We start from the raw sequence: 16,749 nt of genomic DNA on the forward strand, positions 1-16,749 counted from the left end.
CAGAGTGTTACCCATTGTGTCCCGTAAGTCTGGACCTTGCTGCCGTTGGTGGCCTCCAGCGAGGTTTCATCGCTCTTTGCTTCTCATCAATACAACTGACATCACCCTGAAAGGGTGTCTGTACTGAACATTAGACATCCCTGGCAGCTGGAACCCACGGTGTTTGTTCACAGACCTCTGATGTTTTGATGCACCGGCACCGTCAAAGCTGCAAGGCGGTGGGAACTCTCTAGTGTTCCTACCAGAGCGAGTGTGGTGAAAATACAGGCCCGGCATTGTCTTTTTCATAGGTGTCCTCATGTTGGGTGCCTTACCAACCGGGCTTATTGAGGAGGAAAGATGCAGCGCTGCCCGGCTGACTGTGGACTATCAGCCATTTTAGCAAGCTCCCTATAGTCCTTCACGGGTACATTAACGAGGGCTATGCCAGCAGGATCAGGCATTTACTGCATGAAGAGCTCTTTAAAAATAAAACAAGGATGGTGATTTCCCAGGAGAGGCAACAAGTGGTCCATTGGTTTGGACAGCTTAGCAGAGCAAGAGCCGGGCAAGACAGCAACAGTTTGGCATGCTCAGACTCCAAGAGTGCAGAAGTCTGTAAGAGGTGTGTTTTCAGTGATCAGTATTTACTGTGTTCAGGCGGGTGTTCCAGTGGACTCAGCACTCTCACAGCCATGGAGCTGCTGAACAACTGTTGTTGGCGGAGATTTCTCTCAGAGCGAACTGGGCCTCAGCTTGTACGAACCAAGCATAGGTTTTTGTTCCCAAAATCTCTGGCAGCTTTAAAGCGACTGCAATAGCCAACTTGTTCAATAACTCTGGAATCGTCCTCCAGCATCAGGGTCACCCATGTAAGTTTCCGCAAATAAAAACGGCGCGAGGCGTTTCATGTTTAAGAAAAACCGTAATAACTCATTTATTGTACAGTATTCCAAACACTGAACCCAAAGCGCGGTAAAATCTGTACGTAAACACGCCATCACGTCAGACCAGCCTCTTAAAGTGAACCCCAACTCAATGACAGTGGCTGTGATATATGTACGTTTCCACCAATTAGTTACCCTGCACTACCGTCTGAGGAGAATTTAGGGATCCCTCGTAAACACTAGCCTTGCAACAAAGTCTGCAATCTAGTACGAATACATGTTTGCAAAATCAAATGCAGTGCAATACCCAGGCTTACAAATGCAGCATCCTCGCAGCGAACTATTGAGACTACTTTCAGCGGCAATTATCCCCTGTTTATTATAATACTATCTGTCTTGTATCTGACACTCACCAGCAAACAACTCCCCTTGTATGTCCTTCGGGTCTCTAGGCCTTGGCACACTACCCCTCGTATCTGAGAAACTTATCACAGCATTTCGAATTACTGCCGGCTTGGCGCGCGATACTGGCTCGGCTCTAGACTGGGACGTTTCGATTTCCTGCCTTCATTAATTAGCCAATAGATATTTGCCCTTGTCGACATCCACCTGCAGAACATCCCCGAGAAACGGAGGAAAGGGCACTCACCGCCTGCGCCAGAGTCAGAATGGACAGTGTCACAACCGCACAACTGAGGGCAGACATTCTGGGGGGTCAGCGTCCGGCCACACTCATTATGATCCTTTCCCCACAGTGGAGAGCTGTTACTGGAGAGACCTCCGACTGTCTGAATTGAATCGTGGAACTACGGGACTGCACAATTTCTTTACTCAGATGTGAGTGCCCCGCCTCCGTGACCCGCCGGGACTCATTAAGACTAACAGAGTTCCTCCAGCCTTTCGTGTGTGTTACCTGCGCGGAGCGACGGAGGAACATTTCCAGCGACCGGTTTCCGAACTAAAGGGTTTGCCGGAAGACCCGGCGACCCTTGTCAAGCTGGTCGCTATTTCTTTTTATCAAATTCTGCGCAGGAGGTTTGCGGGGAATGGCAGTGAACCGGGATCTCAGCTCCCAGATCGTCGAACGGACGCCGCTGCATCCTGTAAGTCACTGATCTGTACTACACGGAAAACAGGTTGTTCGGCCCAACTCCTCCATGCCGACCCAATCGAGCTAGTCCAATTTGCCTCGCGGATATCTCCCTAAGCATTTTCTACCCGTGTAGCTGTACGGATGTCTTTTAAATGTTTTAGTATTAGGATCTTGGCGGATTTAAAGAGCCACAAGATATAGGAGCAGAATTCGGCCATTTGGTCCATCAACTGCCCCGTCATTTCATTATGGCCGATAAATTATTCCTCTCTGCCCCAATCTCCTACCTTCTCCCCCTATCCCTTCATGCCCTGACCAGTCAAGAATATATCAATCTCTGCCTTAAATATTCGTAAGGATTTGGCCTGCGATGCTGAATGTAGCGAAAAATTCCACAGTTTCACCACTCACTGGCTAAAGAAATTCCTCCTCACCTCCGTCAGAAGGACTCCCCTCTATTCTGAGGTTGAGTCCTCTTACACCACAGGAAACATCCTCTCCGTATCCACGCTGTCAAGACCTTTCGATAGGTTTCAGTGAGGTCACCCCTCATTCTTCTGAATTCCAGTGAATACAGACCCGGAGCCATCAAATGGTCTTCATATGACAAACCAACAATTCCTAGAATCGTTTTCGTGAACCTCTTTGGAACCCTCTCCGGTTTCAGCACATCCTTTCTGGGATAAAGGGCCCAAACCTGCTCTAAAATACTGCTTTATAAAGTCTCAACATTACATCCTTGCTTTTATATTCTACCCTTTAGAAATGAATGCTAACATCGTATTTGCATGCATCACCACAGACTCAACGTGTAAATTAACCTTTAGGGAACCCTGCACATGGACTCCCAAGTCCCCTTGCGCCTCAGATTTAAAAAAAATTCTCTCGATTTATTTCTTTTGCCAAAGTGACCATACACTTCCCGACACTGTATTCCACCCAACTATTACTTTGCTCATTCTCATAATCTCAGTCCTTCTGTAGTTTCTCTACTTCCCCGAAACTACTTGCCCCTCCACCCCCATTCCTACATCCACAGACTGCAACAAAATCACCAATAGCCCTGCTCCCTTGACCAACACACTTGTCATTACATCTCCTTGTAACGAAAACCTAGGTCTCCCTGGAATGTGTTTTTTTTTTCACTGTTTTGAATCTTTTTCAGCCACACTGCAGGATCTACATTCCGAAGCACAGTATCATAAATTTTATGTCACAAATTTTAAAATAATTACCGATCAATTAATTTTGTTTTTATTTTGTAATAGTTTGCATTTTTTAATCTGTAGATTTCTATACACTGCTCACATGAATGGCACTCATGAAGTAACCGGGAGCACGCAGTTATTCTGGGAGTAGCAGCCGAGGTACCAAAAAGTGTTCTTGTTTAATTTGTCACGGGTTGTGTTATAATCAGGAAATGTTTCTTTAAGAATGAGAATTGCTATTTTCTGCTTGCTTCTTTTTTAAAGGTTTCTTAAGAAACCAGAGGTGTAAAGATTGTGAGAGACTGCAAATCTCAGGAACCAAGAGAATCGAGGAAAAGACGGCTGATTTGAATGGCGCTGACCGGAGCCATCCACACATCTTTTCTTCAGATTATCTCTGCCAGCACTCTTCGGTGAGGAGATAGCTTATCGTTATACATATCTTATTTTTGGATATATATTAATCAATTATCGAACTTCCGATCAATAACTTTTAATAAGCACTATTTTATTTTTTCTTTAACTGAACAGGTTACTTTTGGTAGAATTCGTGTTATTCTGGGGAGTTCACGGGGTAAGTAAACGGCAGAACAATCCAATGGGAATAATGTACGATTAGATTGATTTAAAACCAAATCACATCTCGTGCTCGTAAAATATTCAACAAAGGTTTAATCTGCTTTACAGTCATCACTGTAAAAAGGAACCTTTTGTTTGTTGGCTTTTATTTTTTCAGAAAGGGTTCACATTGGATAGGAAATAAAACTAACAACTTTGACATTGAATCTATTAGTAATGTAAAATTGTTCTCAACCAAAACGATCCTTAGCAGGTATCCTAACGCTGATGACGCTTCATTCACTACTCTCCTCTGACCAATATTAGCTCTGTTTCCAGGAATTCAATTTAAAAATTCATCCATTACTTTTTAAACTCCTGGCAATATCTCTTAGTTCCTTTCGTTAAATCAGTCCTGTCCATTATACCTGAAATCCATGTAACTGGTGCCTCTTGTCTATCCCAAGATCTGAGCTCATGGCTTCCTTCCCAGTCTTTCCACCTCTTTTCTCCATTGAGTTACTCTTTAAAATCTACCTCACTGACAGTGTTCTAACGTTCATTTGAGTCTTGTGTCAAACCTTTTCCAATGATATTCAAGATATTGTAAATTATTGTTGTTTTCATGCTGAAAGAGGAAAAGTTGTTGGAATTTATTACTGAGACAATCGCAGATCTATTTGTATGAAATTATGCACTGACACAATTATTGATCAATAACAATTGTCAATATTAATACAAATATGACAGTAATTTGCTGCCTTAATGCTAATGTTTGGAGATACCTGCAAAAAGGTCTGACAAATGTGTTGAAGTGTACCTGGAGATTGTGTAGAATTTTGTATCTGTTTCTGGATTTTAATTCTAGCGTACAACAGTATTCTCTTTTCTAAATTTCTGAGGGGGTAGCACGCACCTGTAGCTCAGATCATCGAGAAAGCCCTTTAAAGTGTCATAAGCATGTAGAAAGGTTAATGTGTGTTATATTTAAATATTGTACTCTTTACAAGATACTTGTGGTTTCCTACATCTGTGACTCTGCCAGGTGCTTGTGTGCCCGATTGCACGCAACAATGTACCTGCTAATGTACCTGTTGTTCAGATTTTATTGAATTCATTTTGACTTTATTATTTAGAACTTGACAGAATTTAATACTGGTTTCCATAAAATTAATTTTAGTCTTGCTAATGTTTCTTCTGAGGTTTATGCAGAATTCAAAGTATCAACGTAAATTTTATTATGGAATCAGAATCAGAATCAGGTTTATTATCACCGGCATGTGACGTGAAATTTGTTAACTTAGCAGCAGCAGTTCAATGCAATACATGATATAGAAGAAAAACAAACAAACAAATCGAATAACAATAAAATTAAACGAGGGAATCGTATAGAAACATACAAAATTTTTAAAGGGATAGATAAGATAGAAGTAGAAAAGTTGTTTCCATTGGTAGGTGAGACTAGAACTAGGGGACATTGCCTCAAGATTCAGGGGAGAAGATTTAGGAAGGAGATGAGGAGAAACTGTTTTTCTCAGAGAGTGGTGAATCTGTGGAACTCTCTGCCCAGGGAAGCAGTTGAGGCTTCTTCACTAAATATATTTAAGATACAGTTGGATAGGATTTTTACATAGTAGGGGAATTAAGGGTTATGGGGAAAATGCAGCTAGATGGAGCTGAGTTTACAGACAGATCAGCCATGATCTTATTGAATGGTGGGGCAGGCTCGATGGGCTGGATGGCCTTCTCCTGCTCCTATTTCTTATGTTCTTATGTAAATAAATAAGTAAATCAATTACAGTATACATATATTGAATAGATTTTAAAATTGTGCAAAAAAAACAGAAATACTGTATATTAAAAAAGTGAGGTAGTGTCCAAGGGTTCAATGCCCATTTAGGAATCGGACGGCAGAGGGGAAGAAGCTGTTCCTAAATCGCTGAGTGTGTGCCTTCAGGCTTCTGTACCTCCTACCTGATGATAAAAGTGAGAAAAGGGCATGCCCTGGGTGCTGGAGGTCCTTAATAATGGACGCTACCTTTCTGAGAAACCGCTCCCTGAAGGTGTCCTGGGTACTTTGTAGGCTAGTACCCAAGATGGAGCTGACTAAATTTACAATCCTCTGCAGCTTCTTTTGGTCCAGTGCAGTAGCCCCTCACCCCCACCATACCAGACAGTGATGCAGCCTGTCAGAATGCCCTCCACGGTACATCTATACAAGTTTCTGAGTACATTTGTTGACATACCAAATCTCTTCAAACTCCTAATGAGGTATAGCCACTGTCTTGCCTTCTTTATAACTGCATCGATATGTTGGGACCAGGTTAGATCCTCAGAGATCTTGACACCTTGGAACTGAAACTGCTCACTCTCTCCATTTCTGATCCCTCTATGAGGATTGGTATGTGTTCCTTCGTCTTACACTTCTTGAAGTCCACAACACTCTTTCGTCTTACTGACGTTGAGTCCCAGGTTGTTACTGCGACACTACTCTACTAGTTGGCATATCTCACTCCTGTGTGCCCTCACGTCACCATCTGAGATTCTACCAACAATGGTTGTATCGTCAGTAAATTTATATATGGTATTTGAGCTATGCCTAGTCACACAGTCATATATATATATAGAGAGTAGAGGCATGGGCTAAGCACACACCCCTGAGGTGCACCAGTATTGATCGTCAGCGAAGAGGAGATGTTATCACCAATCTGCACAAATTGTGGTCTTCTGGTTAGGAAATCGAGGATCCAATTACAGAGGGAGGTACAGAGGCCCAGGTTCTTCAACTTCTCAATCAGGATTGTGGGAATGATGGTATTAAATGCTGAGCTATAGTTGATGATCAGCATCCTGACGTAGGTGTTTGTGTTGTCCAGGTGGTCTGAAGCCACGTGGAGAGCCATTGAGATTGCATCTGCCATTGACCTATTGCAGCGATGGGCAAATAGGTCCTTGCTGAGGCAGGAGTTCAGTCAAGTCATGACCAACCTCTCAAAGCATTTCATCACCATAGATGTGAGTGCTACCGGGCGATAGTCATTAAGGCAGCTCATATTATTCTTCTTAGGCACTGGTATAATTGTTGCCTTTTTGAAGCAAGTGGGAACTTCTCGCCGTAGCAATGAGAGGTTGTATATGGTGACATATATGCCACCATATGCAACCCTGAGATTAAGTTCCTGTGGCGTACTCAGTTAACCCATATGATATTAATTATAATAGGATTCATGAAAGATCAACTAGAGTGCAGAAGACAATAAGCTGTGCAAATGCAAATATGAATACACAGCAGTGAATAACAAGATAAGGAGTCCGTAAAATGAGATCACTGGTTGTGGGAACATCTCAATGGACGGGCGTGAGTGTAGTTATTCCTTTTGTTCAAGAACCTGATGGTTGAGCGGTAGTAACTGCTTTTAAACCTGGTGGTGTGAGTCCTGAGGCTCTTGTACCTTCTATCTGGTGGCAGCCGTGAAAAAAGAGCATGACCTGGGTGGTGAGGATCTCTGTTGATGGCTGCTGCTTTTGTATGACAGAGTTTCTTGTAGATGTGCTCAGTGGTTGGAAGGGCTTTACCCATGTTGTACTGGGCCAAATCTACTACCTTTTTTCTTTCTTTAACAGGTCTTGAATGTAATTCCTTTTTACACCTAGATTTATGCCGTTTTCATCATATTCCATATTTTCATATAATGTAAAAGGAGACCACTTGGTCCATTATGTCCATGCTATCTTTCAGAATAATCCCATTAATCTTCTATCCTACATTTACTTTCATTGAAGTCACAATAATACAGCGCTGAAATAGATGCTTTTGTCTTTTGAGCCCCAATCCACACTCAACATTTCGCCATGGTAGTGTAGCAGTTAGTGCGACACTATTACAGCTCTGGGCATTCTAGAGTTCATAATTTATTTCCAACGCCATCTGTAAGGAGTATCTGTACACCCTCCCTGTGGAATGTATGGGTTTCCCTGGGTGCCCCAGTGTCCTGAGATTAGGCTAGAGCTAATTGGTTTAGAACATAGAACATAGAAATCTACAGCACATTACAGGCCCTTTGGCCCACAATGTTGTGCCGACCATGTACCCTATTCTAGAAGCTGCCTAGAATTACCCTACCACATATCACTCTGTTTTTCCAAGCTCCACGTACCTATCTAAGAGTCTCATAAAAGACTCTATAGTATCCGGCTTCACCACCGTCGCTGGCAGTGTATTCCATGCACCCGCCACTCTCTGTGTGAAATACTTACCCCTGATGTCCCCTCTGTACCTACTCCTAAGCACCTTAAAACAGTGCCCCTTCGTGTTAGCCATTTCAGCCCTGGGAAAAAGCCTCTGGCTATCCACACGATCAATGCCTCTCATCAGCTTATACACCTCTATCAGGTCACCTCTCATCCTTTGTCGCTGACTGGGGTTGCTGGGATGGCAAAGTTGGAAAGGCCAGATGGGCCTACTTCATGTTGTATTGGCAAATAAATAAATATAAAATTACATTTTATTTTGATATTCCCATCAACTTCTTCCAGATTCTACTACTCAACTGTGCACAATTTCCAGTGGCCAATTAATGTATCAACCCACATGCCTTTGGGTTGTGGGAGGAAATCCACCCAGTCCCAGGTGAATGCAAACTCTGCACAGACAATGCATGAGCTCAGTGATAATAGCTCTACTTGAGCAGCTATGAAGCCCATAATAATAAAGCAGGGTACTGTTTCTCTTTCCGTGGCACTATGCTATTGTATTTAAGCTTTGATCACAATGAAAACAGCTGCTGTAGGTTTCAAAGGATGTGTGAAGCTAGTTAAGGTCAATCTGATTGTCGTATTTCTGTCCCTTATCCCGCTTCATATACAGATAATGGCAACATTTGCTAAGGACACATGGGGACTAATTTCCTCAAACAACAGGAATTCTGCAGATGCTGGAAATTCAAGCAAAACACATCAAAGTTGCTGGTGAACACAGCAGGCCAGGCAGCATCTCTAGGAAGAGGTGCAGTCGACCTTTCAGGCCGAGACCCTTCGTCAGGACTAATTTCCTCATTTTGTTCTCTTTCTGCATGACTTCACTAATCCCAACAAGCCTTCAATATTTAGGCTGGTTTGGGGTGTGAGCTCAGCAGGTGGCTGCCATCCAGATATCATGGGCAAGGATGGGCTTTTTAGCTAACATGTCATCTGATGTACAGGGGTTACTAAAATGATCTGCTGCACAAAAATGGATTAGAGATTCTAATTGTCCCCAGGATATGAGCACAAATCAAGAAACATTTTGTGATTTTTTTTGAATTGGGCCTATTTATTGAAATAATAAGAATGCAGAGACACTGAGATTTAAATTTCTGTGATGTTACTCTATAAATTATTTATGAATGTTCCTATTGAGTGCAGCTGAGGATTGCTTCCAAGACCAAGTGGAAGACATTGAGAATGAAGATATGGGAAAGGGAGTGAGAGGTGGAAAGGTCAAAATGGGGCAGTGTGGAGAAATAATTTGTGAAATGTTCTGGTGACTGTGGTGCTTGCAAACCTGGTGGATAGGACATGGTCCTATCCACCAGGTCCTTGCCACAAGAGGACACACGTTTAAGGTGCTGGGGAGTAGGTACAGAAGAGATGTCAGGGGTAACTTTTTTACTCAGAGAGTGGTGAGTGTGTGGAATGGGCTGCTGGCAATGGTGGTGGAGGCAGATATGATTGGATCTTTTAAGAGACTTTTGGATAGGTACGTGGAGCTTAGCAAAATAGAGGGCTATAGGGAAGCCTAGTAATTTCTAAGGTAGGGACATGTTCGGCACAACTTTGTGGGCCGAAGGGCCTGTATTATGCTGTAGGTTTTCTATGTTTCTATGGTGGTGTGGTTCTGGTATAATGAATCAAAGACATGAAGAGTGTGGGCTGGTGTATATAGCTGGAATCAATTGTCCATTTTGGACAAGTGATTTGCAAGTCAGGACAAGGACTTTGAAGTGAATTTGCTGTGTAGCAGAAGCCACTGGGCAAGATGTTAATGTGGAGGTTGGTGTTGAACTACAGGCAGGTTGAAAGTGACGGTTAAAAGATTGTGGAGCAAATTAACAGTAGAACTAGGAAATGATGGAACTATCCCTGTCCCTGTAATGCTAAACACTCATTGTGAACTGCTTGCTGAGTACATTGGCTGAGTTACACAAAGTAAGTCGTCGGATGCAGAGTTAGTTAAGGTCACAGCACAATACTTTATTGTATGAATATCTACTGCACCATAATGTTACACTATAATCAGTAATGTGCTTTGGAAATAAAGTAACCAGAATCTTAATATTTAGTTCTTTGTAATAGACATGTCTCATGAAAAGTACTGGCTTGTGAACTCCAAGATGTGTACATATCAGTAATTTTGATATGTTTCATATTTCAGTAAGTTTGTTTCATACCACTATAGTTCCCAGAAACAGACTTCAATTTATCTGTTATTGCTGAATTGAAAATTAGAATCACAGGCTTGTTCCCATCTCATTGATCTGTCCCAGAACTGGAAAAGGATTTGCCATTATTTGAGCTTTGGGGTATTTTTGTTCAGATTAATTTGAAGAATAGCTACAATTCATTAATTAGATTCCAATTAATTCTAGTTCATTTGCATGGTATTTTCAACTATAATAATATTGCAATTCTTGTTAAACTTGTTAGCAAAAATAATCTTAATAACGCATGACATATCTTACTTAAAACATATAAATCGTAGAAAGGCTTGACATCACATTATGGACATTTAGTAAGGGATCGAGTCAGTCTCTCTATCTTTGTTACAACATCTTGATGATGGTCACAAATGGCACGAACGGTTGCCCACCCATGAGTGTGTCAGATTCATGTACTTTTCTTGAAATACCGTTGTTTCCAGTGGAGGTGATGCCTTTTCAGTGCTTATAAACAATGGTCTGGAGTGTAACTGTTGATATAGTTTATTAAGTGTTTTAGTTCAATCCAGTAATGCGTGATGTAATTTGTAAGTTAAAGTGTACTTAGATGACAGTTGCTTTAAGAACTTGAGGTGTTTGATCTCATGATGTTTAAAGTGACTAAGTGATTCGGATCAGATTAATCATGCTTGACACAGTATTAGGTGATAAACTTATCTTAGTTACAGAATGATAGAGGCACAATATGGAAACAAGCTCTTCAGCCCACTGAGTCTGTACTGATCATCAAACAATCATACACTGATCCCATTTTATTTTCCCCCACGTTCCCTCAGATTCAACCACTCACCTTCGCACCAGGGGCAATGTACAGTGGTCATTGACCTCCCAATCCACATTTGGGATGTGGGAAGAAGCAGGGGCACTCCGAGGAATCCCACACACTCACAGAGAGGACATGCCAACTCCACATGGACAGCACCGGATGGAATTCGGTCGCTGTAGTAACACTTCTGTTAAATATGTCACTTGGCCTGCCAGATACATGATGTAACTCATTGAGGACAGCTACTGTACCGAGCAACACAATAATGCTGGAGGAACTTTGCAGGTCAGGCAGCATTTATACTGAAGAACAAACGGTTAACGTTTTGGGCTGAGAAAGGAAGGGGGAAGACGCTAGAATAAGAAAGTGAGGGGAGGAGAAGGAGTACAAGCAGGCAGGTGATGGGTGAAGCCAGGTTAGGGAGAAGATAGGTAGGTGAGGAAGGGGAAATAAAGTGAGAAGCTGGGAGGGGACAGGCGGAAGAAGTAAAGGGCTGCAGAAGACGGAATCTGACAGGAGAGGGCAGTGGCTCATAGAAGAATGGGAAGGAAGAGGGACACCAGGGGGAGGCAATAGGCAGGTGAGGAGAGGGGTAAGAATGGGGAATGAAAAATGAGAGAAGGGGAAAGGGGGAGAAATTACCAGAAGTTAGAGGAATGGATGGTCATGCCATCAAATTGGAGGCTACCCAGATGGAGGTGTTGCTCCTCCAACCTGAGAGTGGTCTCATCGTAGTAGTAGAGAAGTCCAGGATCAACATATGGGAATAGGAAGTAGAATTAAAGTGAGTGCCCATTGAGAAAACCGACCCTTGTGGATGTTGTGGACAGAAGGAAGGTGTTCGACAAAGCAGTTCCCCAGTCTACATTGGGTCTCACTGATGTACAGGAGGCTACTGTACTGATATGCTTAATAACAATGAGAAATGAACTCACCTTCTTTATTAATGGCTAATACAATTTACCGAATCATGTGTAGTGTCTCAGTTATATTTAAAATCACTTACCACTTACTAATTAATTAACCAGTCTCAATACGTACAGAAAGGATTATGATAAATATGCAACAGATTGTCAATGATTTATATCATGCCATGATATGATAGCAACTTGTAACTGTTCTTGCGGTCATGTAACTTTAAGATGAATGTTCATTTAATTGGCTTATGACAAAAGATCAATTATAAAAACAGTGCACTTAGTGAAGGATGGTATTCCTTTCTCCCCATTATTGGTGTCATAAAGTCATAGAAATAGACCCTTCGGCCCATCTAGTCCATGCCAGCTTGGTTTTCTGCCTAATCCCGTTTACCTGAATCCACATCATAGTTTGCAATACTCACCCATGTACTTTTCCCCACCTCTCTTAAATGTTAAAACTGAACTAGGATCTGCCAGTTCTGCTGGCAGTTCGTTCCACAATTGTGCTGCCCTTTTACTGAAGAAGTTCCTCCTAAGAACCCTTTAAATATTTCACCTTTCACCTTAGACCTAGTCTCACCCACCCTGAGGGGAAAAACCTGCAAGTATTCACCCGATCTATACCCCTCAAAATTTAGTCCTAGAAAAGGAGTTCAATGATGTTCCAGCGTTGGGGAATTTAAAGTTGCCCCATATGATGATCAATGGTACAAGTACAAAGGGGCCCAGCCAAATGCTATTGTCAAAAATCAAAAGCAAAATGCTGCAGATGTTCAAATTCTGAAATAAAAATGAAACATGTGGGAGCTACTCTGCAAATTGGACAGAAAGACAGTGTTAATATTTCATGTTGAATACCTTTCATTAGTACTAGTGAAAGGCACTTGTTTCTTTGTGACCCATAAGAAGCAGAAGAAATTCAAAACTAGCATGTGGATTTTGGGAAATTCATCTGTTATGAATTGGATTTTCATGTCTCCCTGTCGGTGCCGTACAAGTCTATGACTCTGGGTGATATTTGTGCAATAGAGCTGTTCCAAATAAAGTGGGCCTTATTGCAGTTTCCATACATGTTTGTGCCTGTATACCTGTCTCCTAAAAGTCTAGCATGGAATAAATTATCAGACAAAGTAAATCAAGCATATCTTTTTGGATGATAAGACCATATGACATAGGAGCAGAATTAGGCCATTTGGACCATCAAGTCTTTTCTGAAATTTGATCATGGCTGATTTATTTTCCCTCTCAACCCCTTTCTCCTGCACTCTCACCCTAACCTTATGGCATTCTTACTAATCAGGAACCTATCAACCTCTGCTAAATATACCCCCAATATCTTGGCCTTCACAACCATTTCTGGCAATTAATACCACAGAATCAACACCCTCTGGCTAATGAAATTCCTCCTCATCTTTGTTCTAAAAGGACATCTGTCCATTCTGAGTCTGTGCCCTCTGGTCCTAGACTCTCCCTCTTGATATCCACCCTGTCTAGGCCTGCCTTTCAATATTCAATATGTTTGAGTAAGATTCCCCCCTCATTCTTCTGAACTCCAGCGCGTGCAGGCCCAGAGCCATCGAAAGTTCCTCATAATTTAACTCTTTCATTCCCGGGATCTTTCTCATAAACTTCCTCTGAATCTTCTCCAATGCCAGCACATCTTTTCTTAAATATGGTGGGCAAAACTGCTCACAGTACTCTAACTGTAGTCTGACCAATGCCTTATAAAGCCTCAGCATTACATCCTCGTCCATTGGAAATGAAAGCTAATGTTACATTTCACAGTGATATAGCACATGCTGTTGTCAAATGCATAACTAGAAAATAAATGAATAAATGGAAGTGATTTCCACAGATAGGATTAATCAAGCCTTGTATGGAATATGCGAACATGAGGGAATCTGCAGATGCTGGAATTTCAAGCAACACACATAAAAGTTGCTGGTGAATGCAGCAAGCCAGGCAGCATCTCTAGGAAGTCCTGCTGAAGGGTCTCAGCCCGAAACGTCGACTGTACCTCTTCCTAGAGATGCTGCCTGGCATGCTGTGTTCACCAGCAACTTTTATGTGTGGTGCTTGTATGGAATATGCATTCATTTTGCATTTGTTAAGCACAGGAAAGCCAGGGTTCATCTGCAACATTCTTAAAGCTTGAACACGAGAGAGTCTGTAGACGCTGGAAATCCTGAGCACACATACAAAAAGCTCAAGAAACTCAGCAGGTTTGGGGGACAGCAGGGTAGTTCGGTGGTCAGTGTAACACTATTATAGCACCAGTGACCTGAGTTCACTTCCTGCCCGTCTGTAATAGAGTTTGTATGTTCTCCCCGTGACTGCATAGGGTTCCTCCAGGTACTCCAATTTCCTCCCGCCTTCCAAATATGTACGGGTTAGTAGGTTAATTGTCCAATGGGGTGGCACAGGCTTGTTGGGTCAGAAGGGCCTGTTACAATGCTTAATTTCTAAATAAACTATTAAAAAATAAGTGAGCAACATCTATGGAGGGGAAATAAGCAGCTGACATTTCAGCCTGAGTCCCTTCACCAGTTCTGTCATACAGCTTCCTATTTCCAGATATTATTGGGCTTAGTATTAAACTCTAAGGACAGGCTGCCTAAAGGTGTATTCTGTTCCCTTAACAAAAAAGATCAAGGGAGATATGATCAAACTGTTTTAATGTAAAAATGTTTTGATGAACAGATATTGGAGCAGACTTAAGTCCTTGGTACATGACTGAACATGTTTAATGATGTGCCTACCCTATTCTTTTTCCAAAACTCCAAAGAGGCTTTCAGGGGACAGGCAAGCAAAGTAGTTGAGCAAGGACATGGCAGATAGAATACCATGTAGAGAAATGTGAGCTCATCCACTTTTGTTCCCAAAGCAGAAAAGGAAAATATTTTTCAAAAGGTGACCGAATGGGAAATGGTGATGCTCAAAGAGACCAAGATGTTCCTGTATAGATGTCATTGAAAACTAACATATCTATGTAGCAAGCAATTTGGAAAGTATATCGAATCCTGTCCTTGATTACAAGAGGGTCTTCCATGGAGGAGTAAATATGCCTTATTGCAATTATGTAGAGGCTTAGGGATAACATGGATGGAGTATTGTGTAATGATTTGGTCTCCTTGCCTAATAGTACTCTGAAGTGTGGTCTAAGCAGAGTTTTATAGAACTCATGGCTCTTGAGCTCAGCCCTCAGTCTAATGAAGGCCAGCATGTCATATACCTTCTTAACCACCCTATCAGTTTGTGTGGACACTTTGAGGGATCTGTGGACGTGGACCCCAAGATCTCTCTGTTCTTCCACACTGCTAAGAATCCTGCCATTGATCTTGTACTCCACCTTCAAGCTTGATCTTCCAAAGTAGATCAAGGTGAGGTAGTAAAGTGGATTAGACATTGGCTTTGTGGGAGAAGCCAGAGAGTGGTAGTAGAGGGCTGCCTCTCTAACAGGAGGCCTGTGACTAATGGTGTGCCACAGGGATCAGTGCTGAGTCTGTTGTTTGTTATCTATATCAATGCTCTGGATGATAATATAGTTAACTGGATCAGCAGATTTGCAGATGATACCAAGATTGGGGGTGTAGTGCACCGCAAGGAATGCTATCATGGCTTACAGAGGGACCTGCATCATCTGGAAGAATGGGCTGAAAAATGGCAGATGGAATTTAATGCAGACAAGAGTGATGTGTTGCTCTTCAGTAGGACCAACCAGGGTAGGTCTTACGTGGTGAACGGTAGGGCACTATGGAGTGTGGGAGGATAAAGGGATCTGGGAATACAGGTCCATAATTTGTTGAAAGTGGCATCACAGGTAGATAGGGTTGTAAAAAAAGGGTTTTGGCACATTGGACTTTATAAATTATTGTATTGAGTACAGAAGATGAGATGTTATGTTGAAGTTGTATAAGATGATGATGGGGCCTAATTTGGAGTAATGCGTGCAGTTTTGGTCACCTTCCTACAGGAAGGATGTAAGTAAGGTTGAAAGAGCTCAGAGAAAATTTACAAGGATGTTGCTGGGTGTGGAGGACCTGAGACGTAAGGAAAGATTGATAAATTAGGACTGTATTCCTTGGAATGTAGAAGATTGAGAGGAGATTTGATAGAGGTATACAAAATTATGAGGGGTATAGATAGGGTAACTGGAAAGCTTTGTCCACTGAGGTTGTGGGAGACTACAGATGTTGGTCATGGGTTAAAGGTGAAAGGTCAAAAATTTAAGGGGAACATGAGGGGCAACATCTTCGCTCAGAGGGTTGTGAGAGTGTGGAATGAGCACATGTCATCCATGTGAGCTTGCTTCAACATTTAAGAGAAGTCTGAATAGGTGTATGGATAGTAGGGGTATAGAGGGATATAGTCCTGACACAGGTCCATAGGAGTAGGCAGTTTATATGGTTTCGACATGGACTAGATGGGCAGAAGGGCCTATTTCTGTCTATATCCTGTTGTAATCTACAATAGCCACCTATACTTTCCACAATACCTCCAACCTTTGTGTCATCTACAAACTTACTAACACACCTCTCCACTTCTTCATCCAAGTCATTTATATATAAAAAAAACAAAGAGCTGGGGTCTGGAACAGATCCCTGCAGAGCATCACCAGTCAGGTTGGTTGCTGGGTTGGTAGGTTTGTTGTATTCTGATTGATAGAATATATAAGCCCTGTGTCTTCTTGAGCTTATATAAATGAGAGGCGATTGTACTCTGATTATGGTCAAATGTGAAGTGATCCCATTGAAACTCATTGCAGGGTGGATACAGGAGGGATGTTTCCCCTGGCCCAGTCATCTGTTGCCAGGGATGACTTCCTCGGAATATAGATGGAACACTTAGTACTGATTGGATGT

General features: G+C 42.1%; 2 protein-coding genes across 2 annotated transcripts in view; one reads left to right on the plus strand and one right to left on the minus strand.

Moving 5' to 3' along the window:
- LOC140196239 (uncharacterized) overlaps positions 1-1,660 on the minus strand; it is a 204,784-nt gene extending 203,124 nt beyond the window's left edge. The window contains exon 1 of the mRNA XM_072255086.1: positions 1,516-1,660. Within this exon, the coding sequence (XP_072111187.1) occupies positions 1,516-1,572 (57 nt within the window). The 5' untranslated portion in view covers positions 1,573-1,660. The remainder of the gene's footprint in view (positions 1-1,515) is intronic.
- The window catches only part of LOC140197005 (uncharacterized), a 202,162-nt gene continuing 186,954 nt past the window's right edge, over positions 1,542-16,749 (plus strand). The window contains exons 1-4 of the mRNA XM_072256938.1: positions 1,542-1,969; positions 3,249-3,326; positions 3,432-3,580; positions 3,699-3,741. Of these exons, the coding sequence (XP_072113039.1) occupies positions 3,519-3,580; positions 3,699-3,741 (105 nt within the window). The 5' untranslated portion in view covers positions 1,542-1,969; positions 3,249-3,326; positions 3,432-3,518. The remainder of the gene's footprint in view (positions 1,970-3,248; positions 3,327-3,431; positions 3,581-3,698; positions 3,742-16,749) is intronic.

Source organism: Mobula birostris, chromosome 4, assembly GCF_030028105.1.
Source record: "Mobula birostris isolate sMobBir1 chromosome 4, sMobBir1.hap1, whole genome shotgun sequence".
In the NCBI taxonomy this organism is placed as follows: domain Eukaryota; kingdom Metazoa; phylum Chordata; class Chondrichthyes; order Myliobatiformes; family Myliobatidae; genus Mobula; species Mobula birostris.